Consider the following 19,241-nt stretch of genomic DNA (forward strand, 5'->3'; position numbering starts at 1 on the left):
AAGAACAGCTGGCCCACGCTGTGGGTGGAGCAGCAGGCCGCCATCCAGATCCATCTGCAGACTTGCGTGAGTTCATACTCACCAGTGCGGCCTGTGGAATGAGAGCCTGAGCACACTGTGGTGGCTCTGAGCAGGGTCTAGGGGGACACCCTCCCTGCTGCTTCCCCGGCATTCCCTGCCCGTAGTGGACCCCTCTTGTGGCTGTAGTCCTGTCCCAGCGAAAGAAGCTGCAGCATCCAGAAAGGGCAGTTAGGCAGAGCAGGGGGCGAAACCCAGTGCTGGGGGCACCCAGCCCCCGTTAACCTCCAGAGCAGTGAAGCCTTTGCCAAGAGGCCTTTGATATCATTTGTTGCACAGACCCTTGGTGTCACAAACGGTTAAGTGCTCAACTACTAGCTGAAATGTTAGCAGTTCCAACCCACCCACCGGCACCTCAGAAGAAAGGCCTGGAGATCTACCTCCAAAAGGTCACAGCCTTGAAAACCCTTTGGAGCCGTTCAGCTCTGCACACACGGGGTGACCACAGGTCAGAATCAACTTGACAGCAACTAACAACATTCTATTTGCAGAAGCTTCCGGCATATAGACTAGGTCAGTCATAAGCCAAGATAACTCCATGAAAAGCCCCCAGTATCCCAAAGCAAGCTTCTCAAACTTTGTGCCTGTGTCATGGGGAAGCCTCTGCCAATAACCCAGAAGAACATTTGAGGTAAACAAAACCCCAAATAACAAGTGAAGTGAGCGGAGTTAGGGGCGGGCACCACCTCCTGTGCCTGTCTGTACCATCTCGGGTCAACGTCGGAGAGCCCTGTTCCCTGGGGTGAGCAAGGATCCTGGCACTTGTGGCCCAGGAGGTGGTCCTGTGCCAGGCAGTCTGCAGGTGGAGAATGTTCCCTGTCTACCTGGAGTCTTGTTGCTCTGATTCACAGGGGTGGGGCAGTGGGCCTTGGCCAGGAGAGTTTGCCCATCATAGTTGGGATGTGCCCAGCATCTGCTTGGCCCCCATTCCTATCAGGAGCCTCAGCACAGCCACCTCTTCCTACAAAAACCAAACTCAAGAAATTCTCATGGAATCCAGACTTTCTGGAGCCATAGAGGCTGGATAAACCCCCAAAACCATCACTCTGAGATGATCCTTAAAGTTTAAACCAAAAATATCCCCTGAAGTCTTCTTAAAACCAAATAATAGTTAAGCTTAACTAGTAAAGAATGTCTGCCTTGAACATTATGCTCATTTAAAGAACTATCTATATAGGATCAAATTGACAACAGCAACTCGAAAGGTTAGATAGGAAGCTTAGGGGGCAGTGAGTTTATGTTAATGGGGGAGGAACAATTTGGAAAGGGTGGGTGAGAATGGCTGCACAACTCAAAGAATGTAATCAATGTCACTAAATTGTACATGAAGAAATTGTTGAATTGGTGTATGTTCGGCTGTGTACATTTTCAACAACAATATAAAACCCCCCCAAAAAAACAAAACCCATTGCCATTGAGTTGATTCCAACTCACAGTGACTCTATAGGACTGAGTAGAACTGCCCCATAGGGTTTCCGAGGCTATAAATCTTTACAGAAGCAGACTGCCACATCTTTGGCCTGCGGAGCAGCTGGCGGGTTCAAACCGCTGACCTTACGGTTAGTGGCTGAGTGCTTAACCACTGCGCCACCAGGGCTCCTCCAACAACAACATAAAGTAAAATAAATTATTGAAAAATGAAATCAACCTCAGGATAACCAACAATAGTGGTCTAGGGCCTCATCTCTGCGTCAGACTCTCTGGGTTCAACTCGGTTTCACCACCAGCTGAGAGAACTTCGGTGAGTCAGCCTCTCACTGAGTAAGCCTCAGTTTCCTTGCCCGTAAAATGGGGTTAGCTGTAGTATCTGTGGAAACCCTGGTGGTGTAATGGTTAAGAGTTCGGCTGCTAACCAAAAGGTTGGTAGTTCGAATCCACCAAGTGCTCCTTGGAAACCGTATGGGGCAGTTCTACTCCTTGGAAACCCTGTGGGGCAGTTCTACTCTGTCCTGTAGGGTCGCTTTGAGTCGGAATCGACTTGATGGCAATGGGTTTGGTTGTTTGTTTTTTAGAGCATTCATTGAACACAGTCGTCTGTGTAGAGCACAGTGCCTGGCAGGGTGTGAACTGTCAGGAAGTGGCGGCCAATCGTTAATTAAGTCTTCTCTCTCAACATACGTCGCTTTAGTGCTTTTGATGGAGCGGGTGTGTGCCGTCCATCTGGAGTGAGGTCACAGGGCCCAGCAGCCCTGAGGCCCGGGCGGATCTTCAGCCTGAATTTGTGTGGGCTTCCCCAGACTTGGACTAAATTGTCCCCAATGGTTGTGTTTTCCAGGGTGTTCAGACTTACATCTCTTGGATATGTTGACCCCAACAGAAAGAAAGCGACAAGGGTACATCCACGAACTCATTGTCACAGAGGAGAACTACGTCAATGACCTGCAGCTGGTCACAGAGGTAAAGGCAGTTGTGGGGGTTGGGGGGCACTGGCAGGGGGCGGAGAGGAATGGAGGTCCTCTGCAAAGGAGTCCTGCATCTCATTCTGAGCCTGAGAAACTTTCTGATGTGGGCGAGCATCTGGACGTCAAATTACGCAGGAGATTCTTACCCAAGAGAAGATGGTTCAGTTCTCATCCTCAGCCAACTCTGAGTCATACCCGCAAAGAGGTAGAGGTCATTTGTGCCAGGTGGTAAATGAGCCCCTAAGGAGTTTCTTGGAAGGAGACGTGCGGGACTGAGAATTGGGAACCCAGAATCTGGTCAGAGAAGTTACAGCTCAGCCACCAATGAGTTAGTGCCATAGAACAAGTCCCCTCTTCTCCCAGGCCCTCAATATCGGCATCTGAAAATGGTGCCCATCCAGCTAAAATTTCATTCTTCCCAAGGCTACGTGTTACCCCTGAGAATGACGGTGTTTTCTCCCAGGTGCCCCATGATCCCCTGGACCTGGCTGGTGCCTCATGTTGTCTGACCTCCAGGTAGTGGTTGAAGTGCCTTGGCCACCCTGTACAGAAGGACAGTGAGATGCTGAGTTGGACACCCCTGTTTCTCAGGAAGCCTTTAGTCCCTATGGGAAGTGGCCATGTTGGGAGACAAGAGCGTGCAAAGCCAGACCTTAGGGTCACCCTACAACTTGAAAAGTCCTGTGATAGCGTGGACCATGCCCCTCCCCCCCAAAAAACAAACAGTCGTGAAACCATTTTTTCTGATATTCTTAAAAACCAGGAAAGATGTGGGCTGGGCTCTCCACGGTCGGGTGAGTACCAGCTAAGAGGTTGGTGGCCCACAAGGCCGCCATGCGCGCGTAAGAAGTGTTGATGCAGATTGGAAAAGGGTGCCCCTTCTCAAGACATCCGACGGCCATAAAACACACCGTCCAGGATGTCTTGGCTGTGAGTGTCCTCCCTTGGACATGGCGCCTTTGTGCAGTGCGCAGAAAGCACAGCCGTACATGGTGGCCCTGTTATATCCAGGCCCAACATCAGTTTATTGGCTCGTGCTCCCAGGGGTCAGCCTCACCCTGGCCAAGACTTGTTTCAAAGAACCCATCCCTAAAGAACCTTCTGGAAAACCTCCTGCCTCCAATGTTAGACAGTGACCTCCCTGGACCCAGGGGGCCCATTTGCATAGGGTACCCCCCAGATCTGTGATTTACTGTGAGTTACACCCCCACACCAGGTTCTGGAAGGGGTCACTGATTTCAGGGAGAGGAACCAGCCTCACCCCTTGTAATGGGTGGGGTCTACCTAGGGCCCCAGCCTAAGGGGCTGCGGGCAGAGTGATGGAGTCAGTCACCAAGGAGGCGCCTGCTGGGAAGTGCTGCTCCATCGAGGACCCCACTGCAAGGGGCTTCACCCCAGAACACCCGAGGCTTGTCTGTGTGGCAGAGGCTGCAGGGAGAATGGATGAACCCCCAGCACCTTGCACAAGCCTCCCAGCTGTGGATAGGCAGAGTTAACGCCCATCCTCTAGAGAGTTCAGCTGGCTTCCTCGTAAAACCATGCACACCTCTTGGGGGGCCCCACCCCAGGCAGAGGGCCACATCTCAGAACCTCTGCAAGTAGGGGGAGCTTTCAGCTTGTGGGCCTCCCAGCAAGCTGCAGACCCCGAAGTCTTTCTGTTGCTCTGATCAGATCGATGTGTGCGCATGTGTTTGAGTTTTAAGCTAACTGTTTGCTTTCTGAACTGCTTCGTTTTCTGCATCTGTAGATCTTTCAGAAACCCCTGATGGACTCTGAACTGCTGACAGAAAAAGAGGTGGCTATGATTTTTGTTAACTGGAAGGAGCTGATTATGTGTAATATCAAACTACTGAAGTAAGCGTCTCTTCTCTAATACCAGCCAAGCTTTGCTCTGCGTGCTTCCACATCCATCGTGTGGTCCGTGTGTCCCCCTCGCATGCTCCCTGTGTCTCTTTCTGCCTCTTTTGCTCATTTCCACTCACTAGCGCCATCACCCTTTTTTTGCCCGGATGCTTTCCAGAAACGCGCCCCAAACTCCTCACTGCGGAGAGTAACTTGCCCAGGCAGCCCTGTGCCTGCTGTCACTGTGGTTCTAGAATTTCCAAAGCTGGGCCAGTCCTGACCCCAGGTGCCTGGCAGGCTACATCCCAGGCACGGTGCAGCCCCACGCCTCCCACGCAGACCTGCCTTCCTGTGAGCCTGGTTCACTGGTGACACCCTTGGCTCCCACGCATGGATCAAGGTGAACCGCTCACTGCCTAAGTCAGCTGTGGTTAAGTCAGGATAAAGCCTCTGAGAAGCTGGCCTGGAGTCGTTGTACTTTACTCCTATGTTTGTTCATGGGGGCAGCTGCAGGGCCCGGGAGAGGGCACTGGGCCAGGAATCTGGGTTTGGGTCCCAGCTCTGCCATTCACTGCCCCGCCTCTTTGAGCCTCGTTTTCCCCGTCTGTGAAATGAGGAGGTTGGATTAGATTATCACAATGGTCTCTTGCAATTCTTATATCTCTATGTGTGTATATATATAGAGAGAGAGATCGCCATGATGGCGCAGTGGTTAAGCGCTCGGTTGCTAACTGCAAGGTTGGCGCTTTGAACCCACCAGCTGCTCTGCGGGAGAAAGATGTGGCAGTCTGCTTCTATAAAGATTACAGCCTGGGAAACCCTATGGGGCAGCTCTACCCTGTCCTACTGGGTCGCTATGAGTTGGAATCGACGCCACAGCAATGGGTTTGGTTTTTTTTTCCCACCAGGCCCTCATTTTAGCATCACTTGCTAGCACCTAGCTAACTCATGGCCTTCAGGGCACATGGGATAAAGCACCTACCATCCCCCAGTTCCCACCGGAAGAGGGCTCCACCCCTCCCTGGGCACAGAGTGGAAGGGACCTCCCCAGAACTGCCTCCATCCCTAATCTCTGCGTTCCTGTAACGGGAAGTGACCAGTATCTTTCCTGACTGTGGTCCCCGCGTTGTTCTTATACATAATTTCAAGTCCCCTCTTTCCTGGGTGTCGGAGAGTGGATAAAGGGATGGGAGAGAGGAGGTGCGGAGAGGGGGGCATGAAGAAAAAACATAAGTTCTGGTCTCTGCGTGACGCGTATGTGTGTGTCATGCTGTAGAGTGCACGTCTTCGAAGAGTCCAGGCTGGGTTTTTAGAGAAAGCGTTTCCCACTGTCCTCCTCAAGGAGGAATTCTGAGCATAGGTCTGGCCCCGCGCTGTGTGACTTTACCTTCCCTGGGCCTGAGTGTCCTCATCTGTAAAATGGGAATGACAGTACCTACCACAAAGGGTTGTTACGGGGGTGCCTTTAAGCAAGAGCCTGGTACATAGTGAGGGCTGGGGTGGGCCCTGGCCACCGGGTGGTAGAGGCTGAACTCCGACCCTTGCCTTGGGGAGAGACTGCCCTGCCACCTGGGGGAAAGGGGCAGGTTAGCCCCCGAACCTGCAAGGGAGCCCTAGTGGCACAGTGGTTAAGCGCTCTGCTGCCAACCAGGTTGGAGGTTTGAGGGTACCTGCCGCTCCGCGGGAGAAAGATGTGGCCGTCTGCTTCCGTGAAGATTGTCCAGTCTTGGGAACCTTCTGGGGCAGTTCTGCTCTGTCCTGTAGGGTCACTGTGAGTCGGGATCAACTCGACGGCAATGGGTTTGTTTTTTTGGTTTTGAACCTACAGGTACTGAACCTGAACTGTTGGAGACACAATAGAAATGAAAGTTTTCTGTTGAAAACACACCTAGAAGTTAAAATCTCTTTCCTTGGGTGGCTTCCGTGGTGGGGGTGGGAGATGTATCTGGGACTTCAAAGAGCCTGCAGCCCATCTGTGGGGCTGGCCTCCCCTCATCTTGGCTGGCCTGAGGGAGCCTGTGATGCTGACCTCAGCCCCCATCCCCCGCCCCGTTCTCCCGTCCAGTCCTCCTTCCTCCCCCTCAGCAAGGAAGACAATCCCCTTTCCTGAGCACTGTCAGGGCTCCACATGTTCCAGCTCACAAAGAAGCTCAGCGAGGTTGAGTGACTTGCCTGAAGTTGCTCAGTGGGTGACGGGGCACCCAGGATGATGGGTGGGTGACACCCAGGTCCCACTGGGGGCTCCACCTAGTTGTGCCCTGATGGAAAGAACACGGAGTCAGGAGTCAGACATCCCAAGTGTTTGCCCAGGTTCCGGCTCTTTTGTTTGAGAAGCTGAACTGCAGTAATTGTACCTGCCCTGCTCACCAGGTGGCGTCTTCAGAGGAGCAAAGGGGGTCAGGTGGATGATTCTCACGCTGTCAATCGTGGTCTAAATGTGCCAGTCGTTATCAACCCGTCCCCCATCTCAGTGTCCCTGGTCTACGGCCCAGTCCCTCTGATCACCAGTTGGGGCTAACTGGCTGATGTTTGCATCTTCCAGACAAATATTTGTATTTAACAGGAGCTCTCGGGAGACTGACTCCTGTTTCCTCTTTCCAACATTTTATGAAGATTTCAGACATACAGAAACATGCAAAGAGCAGGAGCGTGAATACCCACATGCCCGATGCAGATTCTGCAGTGAACATTCTGCTGTATTTACCTGGTCACATGGACAGTATTTCTTCACGCTCAGGAGCGTCTCCAGTGCAAGGAAAAGCTCAGGTCCCCGGCAGGCTGGAAGAGGGAGGCGTTTTTGGATAAGGAGAATTGAAGGCAACGTTCCCCGGAATCCCAGGGTCCAGCCACCTTCGTGCTTATGGGACCCTAGGATTTATCACAGGGGACGGGGTGGTTCTGTGGTAGAGTTCTCGCCTTCTATGCCAGAGACCCGGGTTCCATTCCCAGCCAATGCACCTCATGTACAGCTGTCACCCACCTTTGGTGGAGGCTTGCATTGTTGCTAGGATGCCGAACAGGTTTCAGCAGAGATTCTAGACTAAGATGGACTAAGAAGAAAGGCCTGGCGGTCTAGTTCTGAAGATCAGCCAGTGAAAACCCTATGAATCACAATGGTCCCGTCGGCAGCCGATCATGGGGATGCTGCAGGACTGGGCCGCGATTCATTTCGTTGTCCGTGGGGTCACCATGAGTCGGGGGCTGACCGCAGCTAACAACAAAAGGGTTTATAAAACCAACTATGACAGCTTTGAGACTTAAAGGGGACTAGCTGGGACAAACAGACCTCCTACTAATGATGCGTCTGGTTGGGTGTTAGTGCAATGGCTGGCTCTCTTCTTGCTGGTGAGCCAAGAGCTGAGACGTGCTCTTAATAGGCAGGCTGGGGCAGAAAGATCCAGAGCCTTTTTAAGGGCAGCTGGCAGAGGGATGGCACAAATGAGGCAGGGCTGTGCAAACTCACGTTGGGGACTGCCTTTTTATCAAGGTCCTTTCCTGCCCTTTGCTGAGGGAAAAGAAAAAACCAAATAAATGAAAGATCCTCTTTAAAAAAAAGTATTTTTCTTAAATATAAAGTATTCAACTTACCTTCTTTTTAACTTAAGGAGAATGAACACAATTTTATTTTGTCTAAACATAAAACAAAAGCTAAAAAGTCCATCTTAGGTGGCAAACACAGGATGGGGAGCAAGAAGAAGAAAAGAAATTTTAGGCTGGAGGCAGGGAGGGGAAGAGACAAAAAGAGAAAGCTGGAGAAATGGAGAGAAAGCAAGGCCAGGGGCGAAGCTGCAGAGGGGGCACGGGAGCAGGAGGGCCAGGGGCGGGCCCAGACGGCGCCAGGTGGGAAGGTGGATCTGGGGGTCCGTGCCTTATTGTCCCAGGGTCCTTACAAACCACAGTTCTGGAGTCGGACTGCTGGGGTTCAAGCCCCGCCTCTGTCACTGTGTGTGACTTTGGTCAGGTCACTCAATTTCAGTGTGCCTCAGTTTCCTCAACAGTTAATGGGGCCAGTAAGTAACGTAAGACCTGTTTGAACGGAAGAGGTGTGAGTAAGCACTAGCTTATGACTGTCCCCTTGGTCTGCAGAGAGCCCTGGGGGCACAGTGGTTAAGAGCTCGGCAGCTAACCAAAAGGTCGGCAGTTCGAATCCACCAGCTGCTCCTTGGAAACCCTATGGGGCAGTTCTGCTCTGTCCTATAGGGTCATTATGAGTCGGAATCAACTCGATGGCATTGGTTTAGTTTTTAGTTTTGGTCTGCAGAATCCAGAGCGTTGTGAACACGCATTCGTTCACCAGACAGTGAGCACTCTCTGAATGTCCGTTAGTGGATGAATTACTGTTTAAACCTTTCTGTGGGGCTACAAGTCAGCTCACCAAAGGGAAGAGTCCTCTCAGGGCTGCGGCTGCAATAACCGAGCCACGTGACCCCTGGACCTGGTGGCACTCCTGCTCAAACCCTGATTTTAGGCCCAGTCCCCCTCAGTCTTGCCCCGGCAGTAGAACATTCCAGAAGGATATGCACCAGTGCAACTGAGTTACCAGGAGTCAGCTTTGTCTCACGGCCCACGTGTGTCGGGGTAGACCTGTGCTTCACAGGGTTTGCAATGGCTCACCAGGCCTTTCCTCCCAGGCACCTCTGGGTGGACTCAAACGCCAACCTTTTGGTGAGCAGCCGAGCACATTAACTGTTTGCACCACCCAGGGACTCTGATCCCCTCAGAGGGACTGACTTCAAATCGCCTCCTGGTTAAATAATTGAGGTGTACAGGCGTGAGCCTCAGAACCCAGAAACGGGTTTAACTTCCCCAAGACAAGGATGAGCTGCGTGCGATCGTTCTTTTTCATTTTTGTTGTTTCCCTCATTATTAAAACAACAACAACAAAGGTGGAAGGGCTTTTATTCCCTTTCGGACACGGAAACTGCTGGAATGATGGGATTCCTTCCTGTTTCCTCCACAGCAAGTTTGGGACATGGTTATTCAGGGCTCTCATCCCCTCAAAACCCTTGAGCAAATTCCTGCATATTGGGGAATGTTCCACACCAGTCCCCCAGTGGGCATGTGGCCAGTGCCCTGCCCCACACTGATTTCACAGCCCTTCCCAGTAGCCGTTCCCTAGGGGACCGCGCCCACAGAAGTGCTGAGTGGCGCCTCGCCCTACAAGGACAGCCACTTGAGGTGGCATCCCTGCTTGTTCCACATAATTTACTGACCTACAGCATTTCCACCCGTTGGCTTGCCCAGCCCAAGTGATTTCTCATTACTGAAAAATACAGAAGAAAGAAAATAAAGTGATCTGAAGTTTTTAAAGCCTAGTGCTAATATCACAGAGCCTCCTTGGAATTATATAGCCCTACCCGAGTCCCTGGGTGGTGCAAACAGTTAACGTGCTCAGCTGCTAACCACAAGGCTGGCAGTTTGAGTCCACCCAGAGGCTCCTCAGAAGAAAGGCCTTGTGATCTACTTCCGAAAAACCAGCCATTGAAAACCCTACAGAGCACAGTTTTTTGAATTTTATTGTACTTTAGATGAAAGTTTACAGAGCAAACTACCTTCTCATTAAACGATCAATACACATATTTTTTTGTGACATTGGTTACCAACCCCATGACGTGTCAACACTCTCCCCTTTTCGACCTTGGGTTCCCCATTACCAGCTGTCTTGTCCCCTCCTGCCTTCTCGTCCTTGCCCCTGGGCTGGTGTGCCCATTTAATCCCTATGGAGCACAGTTCTACCTGACACACGTGGGTCACCTCGACTTGGAATCGACTCAAAGGCAGCTGGTTTACCCATACCTCAAGAACTTCTCCAACACGACATCAAAGTGGCCAAAAGAATTCATAGTGGCCTCCTGCCAGCCTTATGTTAAAATCATGTACCACACCACTCTGTTCCACCTGCCCGTCCACCCCACAGATATTTCTTGAGGGCTTTCTGTGATCACTAGTGAAGCCAGAACACGCTTGTGGCCTCAGATGTTGTGGTCCTGCCCTCATAGTATATTGCAGTCCTTGCCACGTGGAAGCTCAGCTTCCCTCCTTTCAGGTGTTAGAACTTGACATACCGGAACTTGGAAAGTGGGGTGCAAAGACCTTGTTATCATGGCCCTGAACACTTGGACTGCAACTGGACCCCAGAATAAACATTTCCCAGTCTCGACAATGCCTCTTCTTGGCTTCCAGAATATAAACAGCTTGGGTTCATTGGCTCATTATCATGATTGGTGTATAGATAATAGATGTCTCTTTTCAGAACTGCCAAGCTTGCTCTAAATCCAGTTTATTTCGCACAGACAGTAAAGGACACAGACAGTTCAAACAATCATTTCTCCTTGGCTTTGGTGAACATATGGTGTCTTAGGCTGGGCTGTCTAGAGGAGCAAAACCAGTGAAGGGTATATATATATAAATATAGGGAGAGAGATTTATTTCAAGGAAGTGGCTCATGCAGTTGTGGAGGCTGGCAAATCCCAAATCCGTGGGTCAGGTGTCAGTCTGGAGGCTTCTCCTGACTCATGTGGTTACAGGGACCAAGGAACCCAGAACTGGCCGGTCAGGCAGTAGGCTGCTGGCTCATGTCCCAAGAACCGGAGGACAGAGGATGACAAGTCAGATACAGAATCGAGAGAGAGCGAGCTTTGCCAGAACATCCATATGTATTAGATGCAGGCCACACCCCCAAGGAAACTCCCCTTTCAACTGATTGGCTGCTCACCTCAGATCACATAATGAGAAGATGACTACAGAATATCTGCTAACCACTGAGAATCGTGCCCTAGCCAAGTTGACACATAACCTTAACCATCACACATGAGACTGTTTCTCTTTTGTCTGAAAACGATCCTCCTTGTCCCCTGGAAACACCAACTTCTCCTGGGTGGCAGTGGCCTCAGAAACAGGCTCAGTGCTCGGGGCTTCCATCGCAGGTACTCTGTAAAGTGAAACGCCCACACAGGGACCCTGTCTGAGTCATTAAAGAAAGGATTCCATTTCTCCATAAAGAAACAAATTGGATTTATGTTGACTTGATGGGCAAAGATTTTTTTCTAAAACTAGTTTTTATTCCTAAGAGCGGGCACACAGCAACCATGCCCAGGAAAAATGGCCGGGTGATCTCCCTCTGTAGCAGTAGACTCATTTCTTTTTCCGTCCCTCGTCTTCCAAATAGATCCTGTAGTGACCCTCTGGTTTGCACCCCCTCAAACTCATTCTGATTCTGTGCAAACTAGAAATGCGCCTGCTGCTAGGAACGAGCAGGAAGGCAGGGGCTGACTTCTTCTGTTTTCATGCAGGGCACTGAGGGTCCGCAAGAAGATGTCTGGGGAGAAAATGCCCGTGAAGATGATTGGAGACATCCTGAGCGCCCAGCTGCCGCACATGCAGCCATACATCCGCTTCTGCAGCTGCCAGCTCAATGGCGCGGCCCTGATCCAGCAGAAGACAGACGAGGCCCCAGACTTCAAGGATTTTGTCAAAGTGAGGAGGCCAGGCTGAGCCTGTTCCCCTGGGGGGAGGGGGCGCAGAGGGGCAGACCCTGCAACCACGTTCACATCAAAGGCCAACCAGGATCGAGGTCCTGGCTAAACCCCAGGGGGCTGGTGCTAGCTTTTGGGTGTAGCTGTGGCCACGGAGGTGAATTTGGAGAGCACCCGTCAGCCCTGCAGCACCTGGAAGCTTTGAAGTCTCTTCAGGGATCTGTTTTCCAGGTGTCAGAGGTTTATTTAGAGTCCCTGGTACAAATGGTTAAAACGCTTGGCTGGGAACTGAAAGGTTGGAGGTTGGAGTCCACCAGAGGTGCCTTGGAAGAAAGGCTTGGCAATCTACTTCTGAAAAATCAGCCACTGAAAACCCTATGGAGCACAGTTGTACTCTGACACACATGGGGCCGCCATGAGCTGGAGTCAACTTAACAGCAGCGGGCTGACGGTTTATTTGGAAGCCTGTTGAAACCTTCCATCTCAGTTGCCAGGCCCAGGAGGGTTGGTGGGTCCCAGGGTTCTCTTTAATCTCAGGGCCCTCAGTTCTTTGCTGGTATCTGCCCTTCATCTGCAGAGGGATAGACCCCTCGTTCCTCTCCCAATTGGCTCTGGGTGATGGGTTCAAGCTCCAGGCAGCTGATGAGGTGTGTGGATTGCCAGAACCTCTACGTCGGAGGAGAATGGGCTGAACTGTGCCCCTAGGGGACATTGGAAAGGTGGGCCCAATGCTGCTGGAGACCTAGGCCCTCGGCCTGCAGCCCTGGGCAGTGGTCGTGACCAGAGTGGCTCCCTGATGGCTCAAACAGCCCCACCTCTTCTGGAGGGAAAAACAGGAAGAGAATAAAATGACTTTCACGAAGCAGGTGCATTTTTTAACTGGATAAACAGCAAAATAGTAATAATAATTTTTTAAAAAGCTAGACTTTTCTTTGAGCCTCACGCACTTTGGGGACAGGGCACCTCAGCCCCCACCCCCAGCAGTCGCGTTTGTGGACCATGATGGTGAGTTCAAAGTGTGGCCTCTTCTTGGTCATCATACATGCTCACCCTCCTCCCCACCCCACTGCCCGGTGATCCTCAACAGCAAGTGTGCAGATTGGCCACTCAATGAGTGGGGCATTCTAAGGTCGTTCCAAGATGAGAAATGTTGCTGTGAGGTAGGTCTGGGGTGGACAGAGGCTGGAGCAGGTGCTGGTCTGGAGTTCAGCCAAGGGCCAGGTCGTCCCCCGGCCCAGCCAGGACGAGCTCATCATAGGACGCACTTGAACTTGGGAGAAATGCTGACAGCGGCCCAGATTGGGGTCGGGGTGGGGGCTTGTTGTTCCTCCCTTCCGTGCTCTCCAGCTTTCCCTCTGTCACCCCAGCGGGAGTCTGACACACTTTGCCAGCTGTGAGGGGTCCTGGAATGATGTTCACGGCTGAAGCCAGTCCAGGCGCTGACAGTGCGCGGGGCTCCGTGTCCAGCTCACGGCAGCTGCTGGTTTCTCAGACAGTAGCCTGACCAGCGCCTTTGAGAGGCGGCTGTCGTTGGACTCACGGTGACCTTACATGTAACAGATGAAACGGTGGTGGGTCCTGCGCCATCCCGTGATCGTGGATGTTTTTGAGTCCATTGTTGCAGCCATTATGCCAGTTCATCTCGTTGAGGGCTTCCTTTGCTTCCCTGACCCTCTGCTTCACCAACCATGATGTCCTTCTCTAGCCACTGGTCTTTCCTGATGGCTTGTCCAGAGTAAGCCAGCGGGCTGAAGTCTCGCCATCCTCACTTCCAGAGAGCATCCTGGTTGTATTTCTTTGGGGGCAAAGTCACCTTAGAATCCCTATGTCTTGTCGACAGGGCTCACAGTTTGGGGGTGGATGGACTCTTGTCCTCCAGACCAGTTGACAGAATTGGTAAACGTGATGGGAAGACAGAGGTGCAGAACACAGAGGTTGCAGGCTGTGATGCAACTCCTTGCCTCTGCTCTCCTCGCCCCGCCAAGAGCTCCCAGAAGTGCAGGCAGCCCCCACCTGGAGCAGGACAGTGAGGTTCAGCCCCATCCAAAATCTGCAGCGCTGGAGGGAACTTTTCACTCTGAGTGTGTAGTACTGGGATTCTTCTTGTTCCTGGTGATGTTAACAGAGGCTTTGCAGATATCCGGAAGAAAGATCCTCTGTAAAGCCAGCCTCTCATCTCTGTACATAAGGAACCACATGTACGTGGCAGGTATGCTGCATCGGGAATCTGGAGAGCCAGGTTTAACCTGGGAGGGCGAGTCACATCTTGTCTCCCCTTCCCCATCTGGCAAGAGCCTCGCCCTGGACCAGGATAACTTGTCAGGGCCTTCCAGCCCTGGTTGTTGTTCAGATTAGTAAGAGAACTGGTGGGGTGTCTCAAATGACATCAGTGTCGATGTCACTGGCTGGGTTTTGCAGATTTCTGAACTATGTGTTTCTAATCTCATATTTCAGAGGTTGGCAATGGACCCTCGATGTAAAGGGATGCCGCTCTCTAGCTTCATACTGAAGCCCATGCAGCGAGTGACAAGATACCCACTGATCATTAAAAACGTAAGTGCCCAACCTGGAGAACACAATGCTGAGTGAGAGAAGCCAGACACGCAGGACAAGTATTCTAAGACCCACTGATGTGAAATATCTGGAACAGGCCAATGCAGAGACAGAAAGTAGATGAGTGGACACCAGCGGTGGGGGGAGGGAGGAATGGGTGGTTAAAGCTTGGTGTGTACAGAGTTTATCCATTAAAACCCATTGCCATTGAGTCGATTCCAACTCATAGTGACCCTATAGAACAGAGTAGAGCTGCCCCATAGAGTTTCCAAGGAGCGCCTGGTGGTTTCAAACTGCCGACCTTTTGGTTAGTAGTTGAGCTCTTAACCACTGCTCCACCAGGGTTTCTGTACAGAGTTTGGGGTATTGAAAAGGTTTTGGAAACAAATGGGATGGTTGTACAACATTGTGAATAAAATTAATGCCACTGAAACGTACCCTTAAAAACAGTTACAATGGCAACTTTTATGTTATACATATTTTACCGCAATTAAAAAAGAAATGTGCAGCCAATGTCACAAAACAATATGTGTGTTAATTGTTTTATAAGAAACTAATTTGCTCTGTAAACCTTCATCTAAAGCACAATTTAAAAAAAAGAAAGAAAAAAGAACTCTATGGGGCAGTTCTACTAAAAAAATTAAATTAAAAAAAAGAAAGAAATATAAGTACTGAACTGCCTTTTCAAGCAGAGGAATGCTTTCTCTGTATCACAGGGGGCTGGGGTCATGGTATCTGTTGTGAAGAACTCATATACCGATAGGATGTTGGAGATGTCTGCTTGGGAACTCAGACAGAAATGCTGGTTTGGCATACAAAGAGCTAATAATGTGCAGCCTTCAGCTGTGCAGCCAAGTGGTCTCTACCTTGTAAGTCAGAAAATGAGACCTCAGTTCTTGATTCTTTTCTTAGTACAGGTATAGTCTCCTGCGCTTTGATTTTCTAGCTGGAAAGACAGAACGAAATATGATTCCTACTACCCATCTTCAGAGGGCCATTGTGGGAAACTCTACATTGATATTACATGATTTTTTTTCTCCTGTACTTTCATGAAAACCAATACCAAAGGAAAAGAAAAAAAAAATTAGGGTTTCAGTGTCCTCATCTGTAAAATGAGGGACCAGATGTAGATATCTTGGAGCTGGTGATTATTTAACCATAGGGAATATAGGTCCTGGAGGTGTTTGATCTGGCTCCTTTTAGTGGGAAATGGTAGTTAGAAACCCAGATCTGGGCAGTAGGTGTGCTCATTGCTACTGGGTTATTGTTGCCTTTGGGCATCTCAGTGTCAGAGCTGGGGAATATATGTATATTAGTTTCCTGGAGTTCCTGGGGGGTGCAAACGGTTAACATGCTGGGCTCCTAACCGAAAAGTTGGAGGTTTCAGTTCATGCAAGAGGCGCCTTGGAAGAAAGTCCTGGTGATCTAAGGCTGAAAAATCAGTCGTTGAAAACCCTAGGGAGCACAGTTCTACTCTGACACATATGGGCTCGCCATGAGGCGGAATCGACTCAACAGCAACTGGTACAACTGGTAAATAGTTCCCCAGGGCTGCCAGAAGAGGCACTGCAAAGTGGGTGGCTTAAAACAACAGAAGTTTATGGTATCACAGAACCAGAGGCCAGTAGTCTGAATTCAGGATGTTGGCAGCAGGTTTCAAACTGGTTCTTTCTGGTTAGATTCCCTGCTGAGAATTTGCCTTTCCAAGAATCAAGGTGATTCTTTATCTGTCCACTGGGGATCTTGTTAAAATGTAGATTCTGATTCAGATTATCTGGGGTGGAAAGGCAAATTCTCACCAAGGGGCCAAAGTGGAAAGAACAGGGCAGAGCTCGCTTCAAAGGCTCTAGGGGAAGATCTTTCCTTATCTCTCTCAGCTTCCGGTAGCCCCAGGCATTCCGTAGTTCACAGCTGCAGCATAACTCCACAGTCACTTGGCTGTCTTTCTTCTGTCTGTCTTTCCTCCTCATTTATAAGGACACTACTCAGATGGTGGAGTGCTGGTGGTGCAGTGGTTAAGAGCTACGGTGAGCTACAGCTGCTAACCAAAAAGCTGGCAGTTTGAATCCACCAGCAGCTCTTTGGAAACCCTATAGGGCGGTTCTACTCTGTCCTGTAGGTTTGCTATGAGTCGGAATTGACTCAATGGAAACAATGGGAACGGAACTCAGATGGGATTAGGACCCACCCCACTCCATTATGACCTCATGTTAACTTAAGGGATAACATCTCCAAAGACCCTATTTCCAAACAAGCTTATGTTCATAGATACCAGGAGTTAGGACTTCAACATATCTTTTTGGGAGACACCATTTAATCTGTAACAGTATGTATATTCATACACACAATATTTGTATATATGTCTATAAATGTATGCACACATATATTTATAGTTATTTCTAGATGAATCTATCTACCATATTTTTACCCAAATAACCTTCACCTTCTTACATTTGTTTGCCAACTTCATCTTCCCCCAATGAGGTATTTTCATGTGCCGCTTTGCTAATTTTTTTAACATGTTGTCGTAAAAAAATTAGCATAGTGGCTTACAAAAATACCTTGCAGGGTGGGGGAGGGCATGACTGGCAAACAAACATACAAAGTGCATGTTATTTGCATAAAAATACGGTATGTATATTAAAGCCCATTGTCGTTGTTGTTAGGTGCCCTTGAGTTGGTTCTGACTCATAGCCACCCTATGTACAACAGAACGAAACACTTCCCGGTCCTGTGCCATCCTCACAATCATTGTTATGCTTGAGCCCATTGTTACAGCCACTGTGTCAGTCCATCTTGCTGAGAGTCTTCCTCTTTTTTGTTGACCATCTGCTTTACCAAGCATGATGTCCTTCTCCCCAGGGACTGGTTCATCCTGATAAAATGTCCAAAGTATGTGAGACAAACTATCGCCATCTTTGCTTCTAAGGAACATTCTGGCTGCACTTCTTCCAAGACAGATTTGTTTGCTAGCTCACACCAATTCCTTCTATTCTAATCCAACACCACAGGATTTATTCTAACCTTCCCCCTTTCCAAAGATCCCCGAGTGTCTCAAATGGTCTGTGCTCCATTACTAACCTAAGGGTTGGCAGTTTGGACTCACCCGGAGGCACTGGGAAGATAGGCCTGGTGGTCTGCTTCCATAAAGATTGCAGCCAAGAAAACCCTATGGAGCAGTTCTACTCTGTAACACACGGGGTTGCCTGAGTTGAAATCAACTTGACGGCAGTGAATTCCCCCTTTCCATATTTGCAATTCCTTTCTCTAGGAGAAAACTGTCTTTCAGGATCCTCAATATGTTCACTCACTTGCTCAATCCCCCTCTGTGTAACAAATCTCCCCACCATGTGAGCCTTCTCCTGAGTCCACCATGACCCCACAAAGCACACTGTGCCACTTTGGCTGAGTTAAAGAATTCGTTCTGAAAGAGGCATTCAACCTACTGTTTCCTCTCTTTCCACTTGACAGTAGGACTGAAGTAGCTCAATACTTCCCTTCACTGCCCCCAGTGTGTAATTGCAAATTAAAGTCAGAAACAAGCTTTTTAAATAGGTGTTCTCCATCTAGCCAAGAGAGGAAAAAAACCAAAACAAAGAAAGGGCCGAGAGGCATAAAGATTAGAAAGGAAAAGACAGATGATCATTATTTGCAGAAATATGATTGTTGCCCTCTAGAGTACCCAAGAGAATTAACTGGAAAGTTAGTGGAACTAAGGAGAGAATTTAAAAGGGAGTCAGTTATATGTATGTATATATGAAAAACCATAAAAGTACTAAAGGTGAAGTACTGATGTGGTGAAACTCTTAGCCATGGCACCAAAGACAGAACTTTAGGATTAAGAGTTGTAGCTTTGGCAACCTAAAAATAAATAAATGAATGAAAAAATCCTTTATTTTGGGTATAATCTAGATGTTCATGATGCAAAGTGGGTTAATACATTGTGATAGATCTGTGCTATGAAAATATTTTAAAAGATAGTGGAAGACCTCTATGTGTTAGCATGGAAAGATATACAGAAAATCCTGCTAAATGAAAAAAAAAATTCCATAGAGCAATACTACATTATGGTCCATTTTGCAAAAAAAGGGGGAAAGCTGTCTGTGACTATGAAATGTATGTAGAGAATCTAAAGCCACTAAAGGGATGCCCTTCAGTCTATTGGCAGTGATTACCTCTAGGGTAGAAGAGTGAAGGGGAATTTTCATATTTGTTGTGCATACTTCTGTATTGTTTGAATATGTCACATCAAGAGTGTATTAATATACTATTTGCATAATAAACATTTTATAAAATATAATGAACAAAGTTAAAAAACAAATGACAGATACAAACTGGGTAGACATATTTTTAACTATATATAAGTACGTACTATAATACACATGGGCCCTGGTGGTGCCGTGGTTAAGAGCTATGGCTGCTTACCAAAAGGTCGGTAGTTCAAATCCACCAGCTGCTCCTTGGAAACCCTATGAGACAGCTCTGCTCTGTCCTATGGGGTTGCTATGAGTCAGAATTGACTCAACGGCAGTAGGTTTTGGTTTTGGTACAATATACATAGATATCTGTATATGTAGCTAAAGAACTCTTACAACTCAAAAAGAAAAAGACAAACACCTCAATAGAAAAACAGGTGAAATATGCAACTCAACATTTCCAAGAGGCAATTTATTTATTTCAAAGCAAAAAAAAGTCTTATTTGGCATATATGCAGAAGGGCAAAAGTGGAAAGCGAACAGCCATGCTGCCACAGCAATGTCTGCCTGAGTCCAAAGAATATTACAGAATAGGCAAGCATGGGAAAATGGACAAGCATGCTGCCACAGCCATGTCTGCCTGAGTCCGAAGAATATTACAGAATAGGCAAGAATGGGAAAATGGACAAGCATGC

At 49.0% G+C, this 19,241-nt stretch overlaps 1 protein-coding gene across 2 annotated transcripts in view; it reads left to right on the plus strand.

Annotated features, from left to right (window-relative positions):
- Nucleotides 1-19,241, plus strand: part of ITSN1 (intersectin 1) — a 221,749-nt gene that overhangs the window by 181,684 nt on the left and 20,824 nt on the right. For both annotated transcript variants that reach the window (XM_004386976.2, XM_023741323.1), the window contains 4 exons: nucleotides 2,354-2,475; nucleotides 4,228-4,334; nucleotides 11,615-11,798; nucleotides 14,252-14,350. In XM_004386976.2, coding sequence (XP_004387033.1) covers nucleotides 2,354-2,475; nucleotides 4,228-4,334; nucleotides 11,615-11,798; nucleotides 14,252-14,350 — 512 coding nt within the window. The remainder of the gene's footprint in view (nucleotides 1-2,353; nucleotides 2,476-4,227; nucleotides 4,335-11,614; nucleotides 11,799-14,251; nucleotides 14,351-19,241) is intronic.

The sequence above is a fragment of the Trichechus manatus genome, unplaced genomic scaffold, assembly GCF_000243295.1.
Source record: "Trichechus manatus latirostris isolate Lorelei unplaced genomic scaffold, TriManLat1.0 scaffold00177, whole genome shotgun sequence".
NCBI classification, from domain to species: domain Eukaryota; kingdom Metazoa; phylum Chordata; class Mammalia; order Sirenia; family Trichechidae; genus Trichechus; species Trichechus manatus.